The sequence below is a fragment of the Squalius cephalus genome (genome assembly GCF_949319135.1).
Source record: "Squalius cephalus genome assembly, chromosome: 19".
Classification (NCBI taxonomy): Eukaryota; Metazoa; Chordata; class Actinopteri; order Cypriniformes; family Leuciscidae; genus Squalius; species Squalius cephalus.
The window spans coordinates 5,801,069-5,824,564 of NC_137140.1; the positions used below are offsets into that span (position 1 = coordinate 5,801,069).

Here is a 23,496-nt window from a genome sequence, read left to right on the forward strand (position 1 = left end):
GTTACACCACTAGGTGTGCAAGTGACTGTTAAAATGTATTTGCCATTGAACCATTCATTCGAGATCCATTCAAAAACGCTGATTCATTCAGTAATGAAACAAGTCTATGAGTGAGTCATTGAATCAGTCACAAACAATTTGTTTTTTATTTAAAATTAAATTAAATTTTTAAATTTATCCAGAATCGTGCAGCTCTAAAATTTATGCATGTATGTATGTATGTATGTATATATACATATATATATATAGTTTACATTGAAATTAATTCTAGTAATGTTTTATAAATAAGGCCTGATGTGTTTTACAAACACATGTATAAAATTCTTCATATGCAATTTCAACTTAAATGAGGACCAGTGAAAATTATGTAAAAAAAAAATGGTTTAATCATAACAATTACTGAATTGTAATCAAACCATATACTTCTCAAAAAAAAAGCAAAATGAATCGGTATATAAAGAAAACCGTAGGAATGGGATTCTTTTGGGATCCTCCTTTCGTAGTCTCAGAGAAACATGTCTTCAAAATACTCATCAAACTCTTCCTCCCTGAAAGAGAATCAGACACACCAGGTCGGTCAGTGCACCGTTTTAGAAAGATTTACAGACACACTCCTCACATTCGTGTTTGTATATACTCCACATCGTAGTAAAATATATCATAATGTCGATACGCACCGTGATTTCTCCTCCACAGTGGGAGCTGGACCTCTCCAGTGGTCTGATTCTGAAGGACCCTCTTCTTCTTCATCCTCACTTTCTGCATCTGGAAAATACACCACATTAGACTCATATCAGGATTTTTGCCTGATAAAATTACTGTAGTAAAATAACTACCAAATGTGGGGGAAGATTTAAAGTCAGGGGACATTATCGCATCCAGCATATTCTATAACGGGATTCATCTAAATATAGGAGTTGTTTTAGGGATGTTTGGTTTGATTGCTCTGTGCTCTGAACGCTGCCTGGTGCGCACCAAACAAGCGGACCGAGACCACTGAAAAGATGGATCTCGTTCAGTTTCCACCGGAAATGACCAAAGACATGAAAACAAACCAAAAACGGGACATGATGTCACAAGGTGAACATACATACAGCACACAGCATTGTTTTGGATGTTCGATAATTTACGTCATGAAATATAATAAAAGCCGACCAATCAGGCTGTGAACGTATCCCTATGCCTTTAGGTTCGGTGTTTAAATGCTAAGCAGATCAGGATTAAATGTTTGGGTTTTTTTGGTCTAGATCAAATGAACCAAGCGAACCGCACTACAAATGTGAACACACCCTTAGAGGTCTGAACATATTTATTAGGGTGTACTGAGTACATTCTCTGCCTGAGGGTACAACATGAGGGCCATTCATCATTGTTAGGGGAATGAGGGCAAAAAGGGGCATGCATACCTTTATCTGACTCCTGAGACTCCTCTGAACTTGAAGATGAGTATTCTGTAAAGAAAAATGTTTTTTATGTTTTTGTTTTTTTTAACAAACAACTTTTGCAAATATAAAACCTAGAATTTAAACCAAGTGTTCATTTGGGAGCGACAAAAATTAGATGGCAAATGGGCCTAATCTGCTTTAGGAAAGGAACACCTTTATGTCAAAATACTTTAAATCATGTTCTCTTTTAAAGACTACAAAACACCGCCACAAAAATATGTTAAAGTTAAGCATAGGCAGGCAGTGGAAAGCTGTTCAAACAAGCTTGGAATCTTGCACATGTTTGGAGGCTTGATCTGCAATGAAAATGTGCTTGCCTTTGCGCCTCTTTTTGTGTTTGCGCTTGTCTTTGCGCTTGTTCTTTCTGGAGTGGGACGATTTGGATTTCTTTGAGAGTGACTTGTCCACCTTGTTCTCTTTCGATCGCCGTATCTTCTTCCCAGTTACGTCTTTTCGCCTGGAACAGAGTTTAAGAGTTCCAGCCAGTCCAAGGACTTCTGAACATTCAATTGTGTTTGTAATGGTGGAATGTACTTACTTGTGATGATAGTTAAGTTTGAATGAACACTCTGGACACAGACCTTGAAAACAATGTGACGATATATCAATATTTATTCAAAATGAATTTCAAAATTGAACAGTGAATGCAACATTAACAGTGACTTAATGTCGGTTGGGGAAAAATATATAACTATTTACAGTGGGGTTTCATTATTTTCAAAAGTTTTTAAATTGTTAACATCACCGTTTTGAGCATCGATCTAACCTTAAATGGTTGTAATTCATAAATGCTTTGGAATAAAGACCTAAAGTTTTTTAAAAGAGGACACTCAGCAGATTATTGCAGAAGTGTAAGCAAATTAAATATTTTTATTTTATCCAAGAGTGTCCTCTTTTAAAAAAGCCACCTCAGCTATATACATAAGTCATATGTCTTACCAAATTTGAAGTTGACATCACAAAAATTGAGCCAGTTAAAAGGAATTAAAGTGCTGTTTCCAATTTCAAAACGAGTTTCAAAGGATACATTTTGAGTGTTTAAGCTTTCCAATGATAGCTAATACGAGAATCGACACGCTGGCGTCAGATATCCATATTCAAATGAATAAAATAAGGCACTCTAAATAGATTTCGCTGCTCCCAACAAACAAAATTGACAAAGAGTACGTGATATACAAGAACTGCCTGGTAAAAGTCATTGGAAAAATGTTCAATTTAATTTGCAAACTGAAATTTTTTTAGTGCTGTTTTCTAATAGTTTGGACTTGAATAAAGAGAGAAAACCTGCACGTTGCATTTTGTTTTCACAGTTAGACAGATATCGTGATGTATCATTATAGGATTGTCTAGCAATATATTGAGTATCATGATATTATCGGTATCGTGAGCCATGTATCGTGTATCGTATCATGAGGTACCCTGTGATTCCCACCCCTAATTTATTTATGATGATTACTAAAATATGTGATGGGGGGGAAAAATGGCAATAAAATCCTACTTGTGGGACACTGACAGTTAACAGGCTATATAATAAAATATATTATCAGCATGATAATTTGAGTAAAAGTTGAACTAGAAAAAAATGATCCTGTAGTTCACAACAGATTGGTCAAGAATTAATATTTTCTTAATATTTCTTATGCTCGTTAAGTCATGTATCGTTCCTTTTTTTTATCAGAATGCTAAAACCTTTTTCCAGGTATAATTTAGATTTAGAATCCCAGATTGTGGTCTCAGAATTTTGGACCCCAATTTAGTACACTTATATTACATATTTCATCACTTATAGGCATTTTAATGCACTGTAGACAGTTGAGGTAAAGTAGCATTCAACAATAAGCATGCCATATTAACAGTTAAAACAAGGCAGTCTCACAAATAGAGACTTGGGCTTCCCTAAATCCAGGCTAATTAGATTAGCTCTACCCCTTTGTCCTGTGAGCGGAGGGGATTACAGCATGCGAGGTTTAGACGGCCACATGGTTTCACTCACGTAGTTTCAGCAGGGCGTTCCTCTTCTCCTCATGCTCCACATAGGCAAAATTCACCTCCCAGCTCTTCAGACCCTCCTTATTCTCACAGCGCTTGTTGCCGCAAAAGAACTGGCCTGTGTGATTCGGAATATATCCACATGTAAGTTGCATGGAACATACATGACAAATAGAGTATAAACTGTAGGCCATGATCAAGCCCAGGAAAGCATACTGTATCATTTTTTTATTACAAATTTCTAACACCGTGTCTAAACCGACTGCAACAGCTGGAGGGTGTCTATACTGCACGCGTGGCAAAATCGATGCATCCGAAATTGCATACTCACTGAGTTGGTACTACATTTGAATTTGAACTTACTTCGCGACTGTTAAAAAGTATGTTCGGTAGCACTTTATTTTACAGTCCTGTTCCGCATGTACATATGATATACATATTAAAGTAATAATTACAATAATAACTGGGTAATCACTAGATACTAATCCTGAACCTACTTATAAATCTAACCTTAAACCCTGTAGTTACCTTATATTGCCCAGTATTTTCTAAGGGAACTATACTGTAAGTTTACATACTGTGCAACCGTACGTTCTAGTACGAATAGGTGTAGTATGAATGTAATCCGGACATACTACACTCACAGTGCTGTCATTATCATATGACCTAACACTATTGCTTCACTGCCATTGGACACAGAAACGAATTTCGTCTTCAGAATTTTGTCGGAAGCAGTAGGTCATCTGAGGACTTTTTGCCAGCTGTTTGTCGTATGCTGGCATACTGTTTTTCGCCTACTATATAGTAGGGAAGCATTTGATTTCAAAGTATTTTGTTATCCGTATCAGAAATAGATTTGTCATGCCATGAATTAGTCATGTCGCGGCACAGCCAGTGTAGACAGCATCACTGATTATAATGGGTTCTATCTGCTCATGTCACAGTGTAAGCCTCTAAATTATCAACATGATCAAAACTTTGCTGAAAACCTGTTGCACACAATCTACTACATGCCTTCTGCCGTCTGATTTTGCGCTGTTACTGACAGGAAACGGCTAGTGAGACAGACAGAGCAAAAGTCACTCTCCTCCCATGACCTTGGCCTGGCACTTCGCCTCAGATATCAGCGGGCTGACGTTAGCTCCAGTAGGTTTACAAGGGGATCCTCCAGAAAAGTGCGTCATCGGGGAGTTTTTCTGACAGGCTTCCCACACCGTGTGCTGTCTGGATTGGCTTTGGCCAATCGCCCTGAGCCTGACAACACTTCTGTTTGAAAGTGAACTGCTTTAACGTTTACAACACTCACATTTCTGAGATTGAGATTATTAGGTCTTCCAGGTATGTTCTGTATGGAAAACCCTCTCTGTGAATGAGTTTCTTGGAAAATGTTTTTGCAGAAAAACTCTTATCCTGGAAGTGACCCCGAAACAGGAAGCATGGAAACAGGAAGCATGGAAACAGGAAGCATGTTTTTGCAATTTCCAGACCTTTGATAAAATGTGTCCAATTTGCACTGTGAAAAAGCAATACAAATTGGCTCTGTTTAGAATGATTATGTCATGTTGCAACTTTGAGAAAGGCTTGAGCTTTGACGTAGCTGGCAGATGATCTCGCGGCAGAGAGAGTGACTGAGGTATCATCCTCACGTTGCACATGCAGATTAACCCCTTAAATGATGTCTCAGCCGTATGATGGACCTTACTTTGAGTGGGGAAAAATCTGTAAAAAGGGAGAGATACTCCTACAGGTCTAAAATGGCCCACTTATGGAAGCTTGTTTCTGCCACAGAATAAAAAATAAAAAGGTAACAGCGAATTTTTAATCTCACAATACTGACTTTTTTCTTGCAATTTCAAGTTTGTTTCAGATTTTTTTTTGTTAGAATTGTGAGATAGAAACTCGCAATTGTTAGTTATAAACTATGAATTGTGAGATATAAACTAAGCAATTCTGAGAAAGACAGAGCTTGTGAGATATAAACTCGCAATTGAAAAAAAAAAAAAACTTTATATCTCACAATTCTGACTTTTTTTCTCATAATTCTAAGGTATATCTCACAATTCTGAGAAAAAAGTCAGAACTGCAAGTTATAAACATGGAATTGTGAAAAATAATTGCAAGTTTTAAAAAAGAAAAAAATGGTCAGAATTGTGATGTACAATTATCTTTTTTAATTTTGTAATTCCATTGTGGAAACAAGCTTCCATACTCACCATGCTTTTGGCATAGAGGTACGGGACTTTTCAGTTTTCGCTCACTGGATATTTTCTGTTTTTCGGACACTTCTCGGCTGATCTACTGGGATTTTCATGCACAACCATTTATAGGGTTTAGTTTCTGAAATACTCAGACCAGCTCATCTGGCCAGGTTCAAAGTCACTTAAATCACCTTTCTTTCCCATTCTGATGCTCAGTTTAAACTTCAGCAGATCGTCTTGACCATATCTACATGGCTAAATGCATTGAGTTGCTCACATGTGATTGGCTGATTAGATATTTGCGTGAACGAGCAGTTAAGATACTATACCTTCTAGATAGAAACTCATGTTTTTATAAAAACAGCTTGAGGTCCAATAATAAGAATTTAAAGAGAAAATAAGGGTTTTTAGGGTTGGAAGTTAAAGGGTTAATGCGATGCCCAATTACCCCGTCTCTCTGATGACGTACATGCCTCTGCAACTAAGCTCATGTGAGCAGCACTGAAGCTGTTAAAGCCAGTGAAGCTGACAAACAGCGTCTTTGGAGAAATGACAAAACGCATCACGGTTAGCCCTCATTAGGAGTCTCAGGGAAGCCCTTATTATGCTAAACTGTGAAATAATGCCCAGCAGATGGGAACTCCTCATGACGAACTCCTAAAGAGACCTGTTAGAATGTCCCTCAGCAGCAGAGAAAACAAGCTGGTAGAGATATTAACGAAATGTGCATTGACCTGTATGAGTTTCATATTCTCTAAAGAAAATGCGAGTGGTGTTTACCAATGCAAAACTTGCCACTATGATGCAAAGATGTTGTGGGTGGCTGGTAAGGTGAAATCTTCAAAAAACTTTCCTCATTAAGATTCAAGGTATCATTCATGTGGGTCCCAGATTTCTCAGCAATTTAATATTCAGCAAAAAATATTTTAAAGCTTGACATTCATTTCGATGCCACTCACTCTAAAAAAATGTGTTGGCTCAACAACAACAAAAAAGAAAAAATTAACGCAAGCATTTGCATAATTTTTTTTAGTTATGACAACTTCAAATTAAATTCTGTTCACCAACAAAATATATTGAGTTAGAGGAACTAAATAATTTGAAACAAAAACAATTTTTTAAAGGAGATCTCCGGTCAATTTTAACATTGAGCTCATTTTTTTGTAAATTTGGAGTGCTGTCAATACAGAGAACAACGACAAAAATCGGTGTTGCCTACACCGTGTTATCCTCTTTTTAAAATTTGCACCCTGTTGACTTCAATGGGGCTGCGTTTAGCCTGCTTTAACATCCTTGATTTGTCATTACAAGTGCACAGCCATGTGAGTGAGTTTATTTAGAGTGAACACGGTGAATCTGACTGCAGTAGATGTGAAAGAAATGAATAAAAGTGATGTTAATTCAGCCAGCGAAAATACCTGTATTTACATCCTGTTTTCGGCCGAAGTCCATAGTAATCGATTGTCGAGTTCAACGCACATAGGTTTAGTACCTATGATCACGCGCGTGAACTCGACAATCGACTACTTTGGACTTCGACCGAAAACAGGATGTAAATACAGGTATTTTCGCTGGCTGAATTAACATCACTTTTATTCATTTCTTTCACATCTACTGCAGTCAGATTCACCGTGTTCACTCTAAATAAACTCACTCACATGGCTGTGCACTTGTAATGACAAATCAAGGATGTTAAAGCAGGCTAAACGCAGGTTTAAAACCTGCCCCATTGAAGTCAACAGGGTGCAAATTTTAAAAAGAGGATAACACGGTGTAGGCAACACCGATTTTTGTCGTTGTTCTCTGTACTGACAGCACTCTAAATGTACAAAAAAATGAGCTCAATGTTAAAATTGACCGGAGTTCTCCTTTAAGTAGCACCAGCTACTTGATTTGTTGCCCTGGAACCAGTTAATCTTATCTATATCCACAGGTCTCATAGCACATGTTAAATGTAACTTATTTAGCATGTATATTTAAAGAATAAGTAAGATATTATTCATTGCTTAGAGTCAATAGTGTTTACCTTCATGTATTGTAGTCTACTCTTCAACACAATGGTATAAAATTTCAACATTACAGAAACTCTTTGTCAAAATCTCAAACATAACGGCATTAAACACTAAAGAGTCATTCCCTTCACTAAAAAACAAGTAAATTAATACTTAATTTCAACATTTATTCTCCTTATCCAGTCCTATGCAAGGCATGCTGGGAACTAAAAATCCACAGCCCAATTTGCCCTAAAGTTATCAAGACAATTTTATTAAAGAGTTAGTTCACCCAAAAATGAAAATGATCCCATAATTTACTCACCCTCTAGCCATCCTAGGATCGGAGTTATGTTAAAGGAGTCCTATAATGCTTTTTCACTTTTTCAACTTTAGTTAGTGTGTAATGTTGCTGTTTGAGCATAAAAAAGATCTGCAAGGTTACAAAGCTAAAAGTCCAATCCAAAGGGAGATATTTTATTTAACAGAATCCACTTTCCAAGAACTACAACGAACGACTCGTTTGGTCTAAAATGCGTTTTTTTTGGGCTTTGCGAAATCATAATGATCCTCATGTAAATAATCCCCGCCCTCCGAATACGCAGAAATGCGGACGAGGCCTGGTTGAGCTGTGCTAGAGAAGACAGTGTGGTCGCTGTCAAAGAGACACTGTTTTTTCCACCCTGTTTCCAAAACTTTGACCTTCCTAAGGCTGATTTTAACCACTGTTCCTGAACATTATAACCCAAATGTTTATCGGTGTGCAGCACACGTTACGGAGAACAGCTTCCGGGAACTTATAGAGTACAATGCAGGCTACACACATTAGCTTCTCCTGAAATGGAGCAGTTCCCACTTTGTTGGGACAATCTGGTGTTTATGGATCACAACTTCTAAGTATGTCTTATTATTTCACGAGTTCACACTTACATATAATTTGAATGGGTAAGTTTAATGCGTATATGGCGTGCTGTCCGGAGGGAGGGCTCCGAGCTCGGAGTTCAGCCCGAACCCAGAGTACTCCCCCCGTATGTAAGTGTTTAGTACTAGAAGTGTGGAGAAGGGGTGGTGGAGGGATGCTGCAAAACTGTCAATGGAATGAGGTGAGACTGCTGAGTATTTATACCTCTCACCATTGATTGCTGAGTGCTTTCCACTTGTGTTAATTATCTGAACGTGCTCCTCCCGAACCTTGTTAATAAAACATCATTTATAGTTGTGTTTTCTATTAAAAGTTCCACTTATAAGATTTATGTAGTTGCTAAGATTTAAACAAAGGGCAAACTTTGCCTCTGCTCGGCTGCTAACTATTAGTATTGATGTAGTGTTTACTGTAGCTTTTGTAAGCTCTTGTTTTTGACTGTTCATCACCCCTTAGGAAAATTAACCATGCTTTTGTGATCAATTACTGTTTGTATTACCATAGTTTTCTGACAAATATCATGATTAAATGGTGTATAATGCATTTAAAATGTATAAGAAAAGAAAAAAAGAAAAACATACCACTCTGAAATCCATGCTTGCATAGTCTGTGCATGAAATCCGTTCAAAATCGAGACTTCGTAAAAGGGCATAATAGGACCCCTTTAAAGAATATCCTGGCTTTTCCATAATGGGAATGAATAGTACAATATTTCGAAGCCCAAAAAAGAGCATCCATCCATTATAAAAGTAATCCACACGGCTCCAGGGGTTTAATAAAGGCCTTCTGAAGTGAAGCGCTGCATTTTTGTAAGAAAAATATCCATAATTATAATTTTATAAACTGTAATCACTAGCTTTCGGTAACGTACGTCTGCGCATTCATGAGAGAGTCGAGTTCTGGCGTATGACGTAGGATGTAGGAGAAGCTTAAGATTAGGTGAGAGTAGACGCCTTTCGCGGTTCAAACATATAGGACTGAGCAACAAACTCAAGCTCCTCCGGCATTTCTCTTAAAACTTCTCACTGTAGACTTTAATTCATGACTGGTGTTTTGTTTTGCTCTATCCTCTGCGCTTCCACGTTTTTCAATACGTCATGCGTCGGGTCAGAGGTCACTCTTCCGCCAGAACTCGACTTGCGTACAGCTGTTACCGGAAGTCAGGTATTATGGTTTATAAAGTTGTAAATATGGATATTTTTCTTACAAAAATGCTTCACTTCAGAAGGCCTTTATTAACCCCCTGGAGTCGAATGGATTACTTTAATGTTGAATGGATGCACTTTTTTGAGCTTCAAAAAATGGTACCATTAAATCCCATTATAAAGCTGGAAAGAGCCAGGATATTTGTTTGGCTGAAAGAAGAAAGTCATATACACCTAGGATAGCTTGAGGGTGAGTAAAACCTACATTACGGAGACAAAATTTCCCCGCAAAGATGGCAATATCCGAAATCCTTGTCCTTGTGGGGACATTTTTTTAGTCTCCATGAGGAAACAGCTTATAAATCATAATAATAGTTAGTACAGTATAAAAATCATTATGTCAATGGAAAGTCCCCATAAAACATGGAAACCAGGTGTGAGTGTATGTGTGTGTGTGTGTGTTGCAGTGGTTAAGCTGTGGCTCAGGGTGCGAATGATGGCAGATGGTCCATGACAGTCAGAAAAATAAAGCACTTTGCTAGTCTCTCACATACAAGCGTGACGGACAGCGTGTGACCATATGATCAGTCGTTTAAGGGCCTCTTCATGGATCTGCCTATTTGTTTGTGTAATTTTGATGATTGTTACACGTACTTCACCCTTGTTTACCTACTAAGATAACATAACCGTGAACCATGAACCAGAGACAACAAAATCATTGATTTTTGTTATGACACAGGCAAACCCAACACAACCTTACAATTAGGTCACTATCATAGAAATGTCTATATGCTAAACAATAATAATCTAATATTAAATTACTCTGGAAAGACATGTCAACATTTAACTGAAAAAAGCTAATTCATGAAGCATATTCAACATTTATTACTTACTCAAATTAAATAAAAATGTAATCAAATGTGCCCCATACCTATTTTAAAGGGGGAAATAAGTGTATTTATGGTCAAGCCTTCACCATCTGATCAGTTGACTTAAAAGTTGAATAATTTATTTATTATGTAAATTAACTGTGCTTTCTTTTTGCAATTCTGCAACATCTATTTATCAGCACACTAAAGCTGTTTTTCCAGTCCCAGTCCATCCCTGGTTTGGGCAGGATCATGGTCAGGAAGAGGATGTTATTTTCCACAAGGTAAAACCGCATCACCACCTAGTGGCTGAGAACAGTATTGTTTTGATATTGCTCTGAATTTTAGACCTGTTTTGTTCTTCGTACAACCAGAATACTTCAAGTATATGAACATATCAATGCTCGGTTTCACAGATAAGGCTTGAGCCTAGTCGGAGACTAAAATGCATGTTTGAGCTTTTTTAACTGAAAGCAACTTGCACTGACAGATCTTAAAATATGTCAATGCAATTGTTTTGTCTCAAGATGTACACCAGAAATGGTGTTTTCTAAGGCACGTTTATTAAAGCTACTTAAACGTCTTAATTTAACTAAGGCCTAATCCTGGCTTAATCTAAGCCCTGTCTGTGTAACCAGGCCTAAAGGTTTTATATAAAAGTATAGAAGTAGAAAAATTACCTTTTCCAGATATTACTTCATTTTCAATGCGCCACCGAAATCCAAACTAGTAACAGAAAAGTTTTAATTCAGTAAATACAGAAATGAAAGAGCATTTAAGATACCAAAAGATAAATGCCCAGAAAAGTATCTAACATTATAAACATTGAACCCTGTAGTATCATATTTGATCTGTGAATTTCTAATGCCTCAAAATTATCAACATGAACAATCTTTAGCACACGATTGATAGTTTATACTATTTTAGCCAGTTAAAGGCTATAATAGAAATAACTTTTATATTGTTAGTAATATTTCGAGATGAACACTTACTGGACTGAAGCAACTTAGATTTACTTGATTATATTGAGAAATATTATTTAGAAAAAAAAAAATCATGTTAAAATGTGAGAATCAAATATCATACAAAAGGCTTTCAGGGAACGTTATTCATCTCTCAATCATCATTGTATTGTATTATATGTTTTGCCTCCAGAATTAAAACTGCAAAGCTTTGATCATAAAACTAAGCATTTAAATATCTTATCATATCTTAAAACATATCATCATCTGGAGACAACTGATATTTACATGCATTTTATGTAAGTATGCAAGAGTGTTAAAAAATCTAATTCATTCACATTACAAGCTATCAGAATTTCATCTTTTAAAATTTTTGTCTATATAAATAACAACTGCATCAAATTGCATATTTTTGCTTTTGGCCTCTGAATAAAATTGAGGTGTTTTTGAATTGAAGTGTGAACAAAACATAAAACACATTACAGTAATGCAAACGTTTCTGACTATTATGTCACACATCAGGCTTTACAGGGTTAAAAAAGAAAAGGCAAACCTTATTTTCTTTGTATCTGCTAAGGTCTGCGATACAGTACTCCTTGAAGAGCTTATCGTAGTACTTCTTTGCGAGCTCTTGCTCCCTATAAACAGTTCAGAAAATTTGTCTTAGAGTGACTGTGCCGAGGTCAAGAACAACGTTCAAGATTAAAATCTAAAAAAAAAAATAGATAAGCAGACATTACCATGTCATATCCTCCTCATCCTCCTCTCTCCACAGGAAACGGTGGTTCTCTTTCACCACATCCAGATCTGTCTTATCTCTAGACCTGCGTATGGAAACACACACTTCACTTAAAGCTGAAGTGTGCACCACTTAACTGTATTCATCATATATTTCATATTAGAAAAATTGCAAACTTCAAATGTTCATTAGTTTTCATGAGAGTGAGAGTGTTTCTGTAAGTAAATTGCTCACGTGGATCGTCTGAGGTCCTCCATCGACCCTCCATAATACAGAATGTAGTCGCTGACAAACTTCTTGTGACGTTCAAACTGACAAAATACTGTTAAGGATTTTTTGCCACTTGGAAGAAAAAAATATGTATGCTTTGTTTACTAAGGTCAAACTTTCCGAAAAATACACTTTCAGCACTCTTAAGGCTCGTTCACACAAAGAACGATAACTATAGTAATAAAGATTTAGTTCTAATTATAGTCCACACCACAACTATAACGATAACGGCACAGAGAAACGATATAGTTGAAATCACGAGAAATTTTTTTTCCAGCTGATGAACGATAAAAACATTGACAGCCAATCAGAATCCATCCTGCTTTAAAGAGCTCTAAAGTGGCAGATGACAAACCCGCAGTGTTTATGATAAACAGAACGATGGTGTGGACGCTAATATAGTTACTGTTCTTAGTGTAACCGGGCCTTTATACGATGCATTTTAATCAAAACTTGATTACATAGTCTCATTCGGTCTCTCAGTCTAACGAGATGAAATCATAGAATGTAAAATGAGCCACAAAGAAATGCAGAGCTTTTCAAAAGCTACAAATCTGCCAGTGCCACACGATTTTGTGAAAAACACCCATTGACAGGATACAGCGTTCATTGATATCAGGTGTTGCCGTCGGTTTCTGGCTTCCTCTCTGTCAGGAAAAAAATGTATTTCAGCATACAATACACTTTGATATTTTTACAATATACTTTGATATTTTGATGGACAAAAGCAGTACCTGTCCCATTCATGGGCAGCAACATTTTTATGGGCCACCTTGGTGTGTCGACCTTTCTGGAATGGCTTCTGTAACAGCGCATCTTCACCGGCCCTAAAACCAAAAACACACGAGAGGATCAGCACTTAAAATGCTAATTAATTACATTCTTTCTAATTATATTCCGTTATTTGCTGTTGCTTACATGTATATAAATTCACCAAGGCAAAAAATACTGTAATATTGTGAAATATTATTACATTTTAAAATAACTGTTTTCTATTTCAATATATTTTAAAATGTAATTTATTCCTGTGATGCAAAGCTGAATTTTCAGCATCATTACTCAAGTCTTCAATGTCACATGATCCTTCAGAAATCATTCTAATATGCTGATTAGCCATAAAGAGGAATTAATCCAATTTTAAAATAGATTTAAAAAGAAAAACGTTATTTTAAGTAGCAATAATATTTCACAATATTACTGTTTTACTGTATTTTTCATTAAATAAATGCAGCTTTCTACATGATCTACATGTTCAAAAACATGGTATTACCATTATGCTATGCTGAAAAATATGATACCCGAAAGTGATATTAGACAAAATCTCACCTTTTCTCGTCATATTTGGACTGCCCTCCACCACCATCATCATCACTGAAGTCAGAGTCATACCCTCCGCCTCCGTGGACCTAAAACATCATCATAGCACAAAAAAGGGACACTGATTACACAAAATGCGTAGAATCACCAACAACAGTGTGCAGGTTACTAACCTGGTCTTAAAGCACAACATTTAAACATATTTGTTAATCTGTGAAATGCTAACATGGTGATCTGTGGCTGGTGATATACTAAACAAGTACAGGAGGAAAAGGGAAGATGAGCCAGCTGAGCACAGCAAAGATGGAAAGTACTTGTGCTTGATACACTGAGTCAGCTGCCATGATGCCACTTCAGCACAGCGCAGGAAACACAACACCCGGACACAACACGTGAGGGGCAGTTCTGGCACTGCCTTATTATTTGCGTCATAACCCACACTTGTTCTTATCAGAAATCGGTAAAGGTTCAGTGACAGGAAATCCAGAACAATTGGTCTTTCTTTCAGAGAAATGGTAAAAATGAAAGCACTGAAGGAGTTGCAGTGATCAGGACAGGCACTTCACTGTTCTCAAATGGCTATGTGAAAAATCCACAGAATGCAACAAAGAAACATCCTTATGAGCTTTTCAACAGAGACTGAAAAGGAAAATCATTACAATAAACTATTTTGAACATGATCTAATACTAACAACAATAATAGTAAACATATGCTTATGAGCAGCATATCACAAAAATATGCAGTGACATTTAACACAGTTTTATTAATATAGTATTTATAATATAATTAGTTAGTTTTAATATAGTGAGTTATTTAATATAGAAAGTTTTATTTAAATTATAATAACAATTTTAGTCAATCATCGTTGTATTGCATGGTATTATATGTTTTGCCCCCACAGTTTGATGATCTGTATATATTCTCTTTATAAAACATGTTATTGGGAGATATAGTTTATGCTAATTACTGATCGTTATTATGCTAATAAATGATATTTATATGCATTTGTGTAAGAACTGTGTTATACCTTTATGAAAATCATTTGATTTGATTTCAGTTATGCTTTCAATATGCTATAAGAATTTCATTTTAATTTTTGGCCATGCAAATAACAACATCCGCAACATATAATATATGCATGCTATATATATATATATATTAAAGGTACAATATCGTTTCTGACTTATTTCATATGGCATGCTTTACAAGGTTTATTGCGCAAACGAATAAATATGTTTTTCTTCAAGGTAACAAACCACATTTAACACTAATTATTAGTGTTATACAATCTACATTTTAAAGCACGAGCATTTCTGTTGTAATTAATACAGGGAAAAGATGTGCCATGGATCATCTGTGCGACATGAGTAAATATAACCTTTAACTGTTACTTTCACGTCACGCATGACAAGCTGCCACAACACAATAATGCACGCAAATTAAATAAAATCTTCAGATTCCTGTACATAACTTGTGACTTCTAAACTACCTTAACAAGGTCTAGAGCTGGTTTGTCCGAGCCGCTCATCTGTGTTTACATGCCGCTGAACCTCCGACAGGCGCGAAATGATGACGTGTAAACCACGTGGTAAAAACAAAGGTAGACCCGTCTTCCCATGTTCACAATGCATGGTTACGTTGTGCTGCTTTTGATGGGAACTATTAAGAGCAATCCTTTTGTCTCAATTTGTATGAATATTATATTGCAATAGAGTCTGAATAATAGTTATTTATATATTTAGGAATAAAACTACAGATCTAAATGTGAATGTGTTAAAATAGCTTATAAAAGTGACAGGATTTGGTCAGGTTAGGCTATATGATTTTAGTTGTTCTTTGTTTCAAACAGACTTTATTATTGGCATCATAGTTCACAATTGTTTACATCACAAATCGGCAAAGACTGAGTGACTGGAAATAAGAGGGGGTAAGGGGGCGAAGTGCCATTTTCTCACAGAAAAAGAACAACTGGTCTTTTATTCAGAAAAAATGCTAAAAATGAAAGCACTGAAAGAGTTGCAGTGATCAGGACAGGCATTTTACTGATCCCAAATGGCTATGTGAAAAATCCATAGAATGCAACAAATTGATCTATTTTAAGTCATTATATACAGTTTAATATACTGTATAAGTAAGCTTATTGTTAAGTCTCTCTCTCTCTCTCTCTCTCTCTCTCTCTCTCTCTCTCTCTCTCTTTCATATATATATATATATATATATATATATATATATATATATATATATATATATGTATGTGTGTATATGTTATAGTAAAAGTAATAGTATTACTTTTCATAAAATGTATTTTAAATATAGCATTATTCAAGCGCTTTATATTTATGCGTATATATTATAATACAGGTTTCTATTATAATGCACAATCCATAGAGCTTGAATAATGCTATAATTAAAATACATTTTATTAAATGTATAATAAAACATAATGCTTGATGAAAGAATAGGCCTGTAACAGCATTTAGTATTTCTTTCTCTGAGGGGCGCAGGTGCATCTCTCTAAAGCCTCATGAATATTCTCACTATCACTTATTCATGGGTTTGGTTCATGCGCGTTCACAGTAATAACACCATTGGATAGCAGCTGGTACATCATGATGCAAAACAGGGATTCTCCCAGGATCTGAACGAGCCCGCGTCGCCAAGAGATTTTTTTTCTCCACTTTCATTTTTGTAGGCTACTGTTGATTTTTTTTTTTTTTTTTTTTTTTTTTTTTTTTTTTTACCTCTCTCGGTTATTTAGACAAAAAATGTTTTAATTTCCAAATCGGCATGTAACTAAGAGGAAATCTGAGCCCGCTCGGATATCTTCCTTATAGCAGAACGAATCGCTTGGATGAGCGCCTGCCACACTGAGACATAGACATTCATCACACGGACACAACTGAGGGGAGTCGACCAGTCAGTCCAGCAGACCAGCACTTATCACCAGCGAAAACACCACGGCACTCAGGAACACACCGGGACAGAATGGGAAATGCACACAGGAGCATAAGAGGATACGGTTTTCTGCTGTGGGTCGCCACAGTGCTGGTGTTAGTGGAGAGCAGAAGAGGCAAACAGCCGAGATGCCCCTCTGGATGCACGTGCACCAAAGATAACGCCTTGTGTGATAATGTGAGATCTGTGCCACACAGCTTCCCTCCTGATGTCGTCTCGCTGTAAGGACAGTTTACATTCATATTCAAGTGCAGCACTGATTCATTTACTACGATGCAGATACAAATCGTTTGCATATAATGAATATGCATATACTATCTGAACCTTTGTGTGTGTTGTTGTATAATCTTTGTCCTGCTCACTCAGTTCTTGATTCTTTTCCTAACAGATCATTTGTGAAGTCTGGATTCACTGAGATTGCTGGGGGAAGCTTTCTCCACACTCCATCCCTTCAGCTTCTGTGAGTTTCTCTTAGTGTCAAGTTGTTGTTGTTGTGGATTCTTTATTAGGATGGGGTGATCACCATGTTAAGTGGTCCAATGTTTGTTCTAAGCAATTACAGCCCGCCCCCCATTTTGGGGACATTCTTCAGCGTGTCTAATTTCTCAAAGCCTTTAAATTGCTGTGAATATTATGCAATGCAGCTGCTCTGTGAGGGACATGGCCCTGTCCTCGTGATAAGCAAATAAGAAAATCTCGGTCTTCTAATATCACGCCGTCTCGCTCCTAGTTTATGAAACACAAAACCTTAGAAATGAACATCGGAAAAGGCTTGAAGGCAGCAAGTAATGCGTTTCTATGCAAATGTAAACTCACACAAAAGAAAATGCAAATCTGACTGCTGGATTTGGCACTATTATGCAAAATATGACCAGTCTTTTATCTTTTACACCCTGTGTTAGGTCTGATTGAAAATACCAGTCTTTTGGTTGGGTATCATTTCATATGCTAGACTAAAGTGGTGTTTCAGCAATATAATTAAAAACAGAAATGTATCCACGGAGGAAAAGAATGCTATTGTTATTTTGTAAAACTGATTGTCATGTACACATTTAATTATGTGACTGGGCTTGAAAATATCTGCGTTTATAAAGGTTTTGTGGGTGTAGTTATTGTGTTAAGAAATGAAACATTGCTTAATATGCAGAGATTCAAACTCTGAAACCATTGAAATTGTTTTGTGTGTTCCATGATTTCCTAGATTGTTTACAGCCAATTCTTTTGACTTCATCGACGAAGATGCTTTTCAAGGCCTGCCACATCTGGAATATCTGTGAGTTTGATTTATTGTGTTCGAAACTCTCATCATTCAATCATTTTACATTATCACTCAGATTTACTATAAATGTAACACTCTATTTCAGATTTATTGAAAACAACAAAATTGAGTCGATTTCACCCCATGCCTTTAGAGGTTTGAAATCTCTCATACACCTGTGAGTATATTAAAAGTTTTTATTTTATATATATATATATATATATATATATATATATATATATATATATATATATATGTATGTATGTATGTATATTAAAAGAAGTCTCTTATGCTCACCAAGGATGCATTTATTTGATCCAAAATACAGTAAAAACAGTAATATTGTGTAAAATAATTGTTTTCTATTTGAATACATTATGATTTTTGATGAATCATGTGACACTGAAGATCAGAGTAATGATGCTGAAAATTCAGCTTTGCATCACAGCAATAAATTACATTTTAAAATATGTTCAAAAATAAATCAGTTATTTAAAACTGGAATAGAATTTCACAATATTACAGTTTATACTGTATTCTGTATCAAATAAAAGCAGCCTTGGTGAGGATAAGACACTTTCAAAATATAAAAAAATCGTACAGATCACAAACTTTTGAACGGTAGTGTATTACTATATTATTGTTTTATTTAAATATATGGTATTATGCTAGAGTTCGTAATACTGTAATCTTACAATATGTTCTCTTTTGTTAACATTAATTAATGCATAAATTAACATAATAATTTTCATGTTAGTTCACAGTGCATTAACTAATGTTAACAGATACTACTTTTGATCTTAAAAATACAGTAATAAATGTTCAAATTAAAATGAACTAAGATTAATACGTGCTGTAGTCGTGTTAACAAATGTTTTTGTTTTTTAGGAGTCTTGCCTACAATAATCTTGAGACGTTGCCCAAAAATATTTTCAAAGGAATGGATGCCTTAACAAAAGTGTATGTATTTTACCACTCAAGTCCATCATTCTTGTAATATAATATACCAGAAAAAAAAGTGATTTGAAATGTCATCTGTAAATCCATTGAGCAGGGATCTCAGAGGAAACATGTTCAGTTGTGACTGTAAGTTGAAGTGGCTGGTGGAATGGATGTACAGCACTAATGCAACGGTGGATCAGATACACTGCAGTGGACCTTCAGCCTATCAAGGCAAGAAGATCAACGACCTTGTGCCTCAGTCCTTCGACTGCATTACAGCAGGTAATTGTGCACTGGGCAATCAGTAGGTTCTGGCTTTTGAAATAAGCTGATCCCTCATGTCTGCTGAAATGCTTGCTTATGGATAAATAAAAAGGCATTACATATTCAACTTTTGTTAATTCCCCAGCAATTTTAATTTTCCCGAAAGACAGTGAATGTAAAGTTGGCAATGTGTAAGTACAAGAGTATGTTTAGATCTCGAAAGCTTCAAATAGTGGCCACTGGTGATTGAGATGTATCTAGAGAGCAGGGTGGCTGATTTTTGCAGTGCAGTTCATTGATAACAAGTGAAATGTGTGCTAAACTGCTAAATGCAAATGGTCAGTGTTTGGAAGGTTACTTTGGAAATGTAATAGGTTACGGATTACAAGTTACCCTTTTTAAAATCTAATAAGTAATATAACTATTTTTAATACTTTATTGAAGTAATGTAACTGATTACTTTTTGATTACTTTTCTAATTTCCAGCACTGGTGCACATTTTTATCACTCGCCATGGTGGCAACTCTTCCAATCAAAAGCATCAGAATCTCATCGCTTTACTAAATGGCCTTTAAATAGCAGGAGGCATCGTGCACATCAAAAACAGGCAAAGCAACAAATTAATATTATTCAACATATCCTAGATTTTTACAGAAAATATTTATTATACTTTGTAATCGTTAATATTTTCATAAGTAACTGTAATTTAATTACACATTTTTTCTTTGTAACTGTAACTGATTACAGTTACATTTATTTTGTAATTAAATTACGTAACTATGAAACTAGTTACTCCCCAACACTGCAAATTTTAAATAATTATTTCACAAATACATTGAATGTCAATTATTATACAGTTATAGGCTGTTAATCACAGAATGACCAAATATCATGTGATTAATAATTGGCCTGGCTAATATATCGTCCATTAGCCTCAATGCTAACAAACATGTTATTTGTATAGCGCTTTTCACAATACACATTGTTTCAAAACAGTATTAATTACTATATCCTGCAGTATTTATTGCTTTGTGTGAGTGCACTGTACAGTATGTATGAGGATAGCACTGGATATATTTATAGTATATTGCAAGTTGGAGTTATTAATACATCTTTGGCTATATGGAAAGGCTGGGAAACATGACCTAAAAGCCACAAAATGAATGAATGACTGTCAGAGTTGTTTTTTATGTGCTTTTCTTAATAGACATTGTTTCAAAGCAGCTTTACAGAGAATCATGATGTTAATATTTATTATACCTAAATGCATAATTGTCCTCATTTAGCAGCTTGGAGACAGGATGGTTTACATACGGCAACGATATAAACAATGAAGCAGTTATTAATACATTTTTCAGTGATGGAGATAAGTAAGAAAAGCTTTTTCTTTGTCTTAATCTTTGTTTGTTTGTTGCAGAGTTTGCTTTAAAGAAAACCCTTGTTTTTGAGTCCATATCTGTGGAGTCCTTTACATTTGGGAATGATCAGTATGTCGTATATGCCCAGCCTTTCTCTGGAAAATGCAGCTTTTTGGAATGGGACCACGTCAACATGGAGTTCAGAGCTTATGACACCATAGAGAGTGAGCATCACACATCACACCTCCTACCCAGAGTGCAATGCTGTTCTGGCCCGACAGCACCAGCACATGCCTCAATCGCGAAGCCACAAAAAGTGGTTACAAATGTCCATTTGAATTTAGAGACTGATTGAATGAATTGAATTTTAAAGGGTTTGTTCACCCAAAAATGAAAATTCTGTCATTAATTACTCACCCTCATGTCGTTCAAAACCCACAAGACTTTCTTTCATTCATCTTCGGAAAACAAATAGAAATCTTTTTGATGAAATCTGAGAGCTTTCTGTCCCTCCGTTGACAGCTATAGTTTTATGATCTCTTTATGAACTTTTTGAAGTGTCAAAGTGGTAGTTGTGTAGCTGTCAATGTAGGGACAGAAAGCTCACAGATTTCATCAAAAATATCTTAATTTGTGTTCCGAAGATGAACGAAAGCCTTACAGGTTTGAAACGACATGAGGGTGAGTAATTATTAATGACAGAATTTTCATTTTTGGGTGAACTTAAATGCATTTTTGTCATTACAGGCACTTCCACGGTCGTGTGCAAGCCAATGGTCATCGAAGACCACCTTTTCATTATAGTCGCACAACTTTTCGGTGGCTCTCACATTTACAAAAGGGACAGCTCTGCCAATAAATTCATCAAAATCCAGGACATCGACATCCTGAAAATCAGGAAGCCCAACGACATTGAGACTTTCCGCGTGGAAGGCGAGTTCTTCTTCGTGATAGCGGACAGCTCGAAGGCCGGCTCCACAACGGTGTACAAGTGGAACGGCAATGGCTTCTACTCGCACCAGTCTCTCCATCCCTGGTATCGGGACACGGACGTCGAGTACCTTGATATCGCCGGCAAACCCCATCTTATTTTGTCTAGCAGCTCACAGCGGCCCGTTATCTACCAGTGGAGCAGAAGCCAGATGCAGTTCGACAGACGGACGGACATTCCAGATATGGAGGACGTCTATGCAGTCAAACACTTCAAGGTGAAGGGGGAGCTGTTTATCTGTCTGACGCGCTTCATCGGCGACTCCAAGGTGATGAAGTGGGACGGCGCTATGTTCACAGAGATACAGACAATGCCCTCGCGGGGTTCCATGATCTTCCAGCCCGTCTCCATCGGCAACTGGCAGTACGCCATCCTAGGCAGCGACTACTCTCTAACCCAGGTCTATCAGTGGGACCCCAAGAAGAGCCAGTTCGTGCACTTCCAGGAGCTCAACGTCCAGGCGCCGAGGGCATTCTCGCTGGTGTCCATTGACAACAGAGTGTTCCTGCTGGCTTCCAGCTTTAAAGGGAAGACACAGATTTACGAGCACTTGATGATCGACCTAAGCAGTTAGTGTGCCAACTGAAAGCGCAGAGAACCAGATCCTGGCTCAGCCGAGCCTGTTGTGAAAACACATGCATGATCTAGCCTAGCGCTAATAATAATAATTCCAGATGAATGCCTCTCTAGAAACGCCCCTTTGTGTCTTTCTCTGTTGTCACCATCTGTTCTGCACTTTTACTTTTTCCTGTTTTTTTTTGTCCTTTTCAACAAAAGCTATTGTTAACGTATTCTCATGCTTTGCCGTGTAGTCACTAAAGAGGTATAACAAGGAAACAACAAAGGTCAAATCAGTTAGCTGTTGACGTGATAACAATCTGCCAAATAAACTGTTTACATTTTTAAAGTGATGTAAAAAGTCATTTTTAACTTTTTTAAACAAAAGCGACCAGTTTAACCACATATGTGATGGATTTGAAACTTGTCTTGACTTTTATTGATGAGATTGCAATAAACTTAGATTTAGCTCAACTCTTGAGGAAAAGTAACTGTGGGAAGAAAGGTTAGTTGTCAGTACTTGTTTTTTTAAATGTTAGAACTAATAAAACCTTGAAAAAATATGAGCCTGTTTTGTCGTGATGCATGTATTTTGCTATAGTGGGAAGCTTATGAGGGTAAATCGCATGCATGAAACTTGCCAAAATTATGTCTATGGCCATATTTTTCATTAAGATCAAAGAAAAAAGATATGGTCCTAAAATGTGCCGTGTTCATTAAGCTGTATTAGTGAAATATGACCTGAACATTAAGACTCAGGCTCCCATGTCATTGGCATATAAGCATAAGTGTTTGATAATTTATTCACCCAATTCAAAATATATGCTTTATTATTTTTTACACTATGGTACAACAAAATTGGAACATAATAATGACACCAATAGAGAGAATAAAAAAAACATGAATAACCAATACCGTAGCTCAAAGCAGAAACAGACAGTAACTAAAAAAGGAAGAAAAGGAAAGGGCATTACACAAATTAATAAAAATTACACATTGAATACAGTAAAAAGTTGTTCTGAGAGCTTTTTTGTTAAGCAAGTGTGACATTGTAAGTAAATAATGTTTTATCTCTTGTAAAAATACAAAAACAAATTAGGTTTTCAATTTGAAAATGTACATTTATAATATAAAATCTACATAGAAAGAGAATTAGGTTTATTATAAAACATTTGGATCCGCTTCAAAAAAAATCCAAAAATAACAGATTGTTTAACAATAACAAGCCTTGTGAGATACTTGAGATAGTGTCAGGGATCAGCCAGGCTCCATTACCATCCAATCACAACGATCACTATCACCTGAGTATTAATCACCAGCAC

At 36.2% G+C, this 23,496-nt stretch overlaps 2 protein-coding genes across 2 annotated transcripts; one reads left to right on the plus strand and one right to left on the minus strand.

The window, feature by feature from the left end:
* Nucleotides 1–124: 124 nt before the first annotated feature.
* fra10ac1 (FRA10A associated CGG repeat 1) lies at nucleotides 125–15,434 on the minus strand. The gene is made up of 14 exons (XM_079850626.1): nucleotides 15,338–15,434; nucleotides 13,857–13,936; nucleotides 13,265–13,357; nucleotides 13,132–13,177; nucleotides 12,495–12,571; nucleotides 12,262–12,345; nucleotides 12,075–12,159; nucleotides 11,240–11,285; nucleotides 3,439–3,552; nucleotides 1,984–2,026; nucleotides 1,763–1,902; nucleotides 1,407–1,451; nucleotides 678–765; nucleotides 125–548 (listed from the first exon to the last, which is right to left on the minus strand). The coding sequence occupies exons 1-14, from the start codon at nucleotides 15,374–15,376 to the stop codon at nucleotides 506–508; spliced, it is 1,023 nt and encodes a 340-aa protein (XP_079706752.1). The 5' UTR covers nucleotides 15,377–15,434; the 3' UTR covers nucleotides 125–505.
* Nucleotides 15,435–16,435: 1,001 nt separating this feature from the next.
* On the plus strand, nucleotides 16,436–22,729 carry lgi1b (leucine-rich, glioma inactivated 1b). Its single transcript, XM_079850667.1, has 8 exons — nucleotides 16,436–17,024; nucleotides 17,192–17,263; nucleotides 18,005–18,076; nucleotides 18,168–18,239; nucleotides 18,950–19,021; nucleotides 19,116–19,285; nucleotides 20,685–20,849; nucleotides 21,373–22,729. Exons 1-8 carry the CDS (start codon nucleotides 16,834–16,836, stop codon nucleotides 22,188–22,190), a joined length of 1,632 nt encoding a protein of 543 aa, XP_079706793.1. The 5' UTR covers nucleotides 16,436–16,833; the 3' UTR covers nucleotides 22,191–22,729.
* The last annotated feature ends 767 nt before the right edge of the window (nucleotides 22,730–23,496 follow it).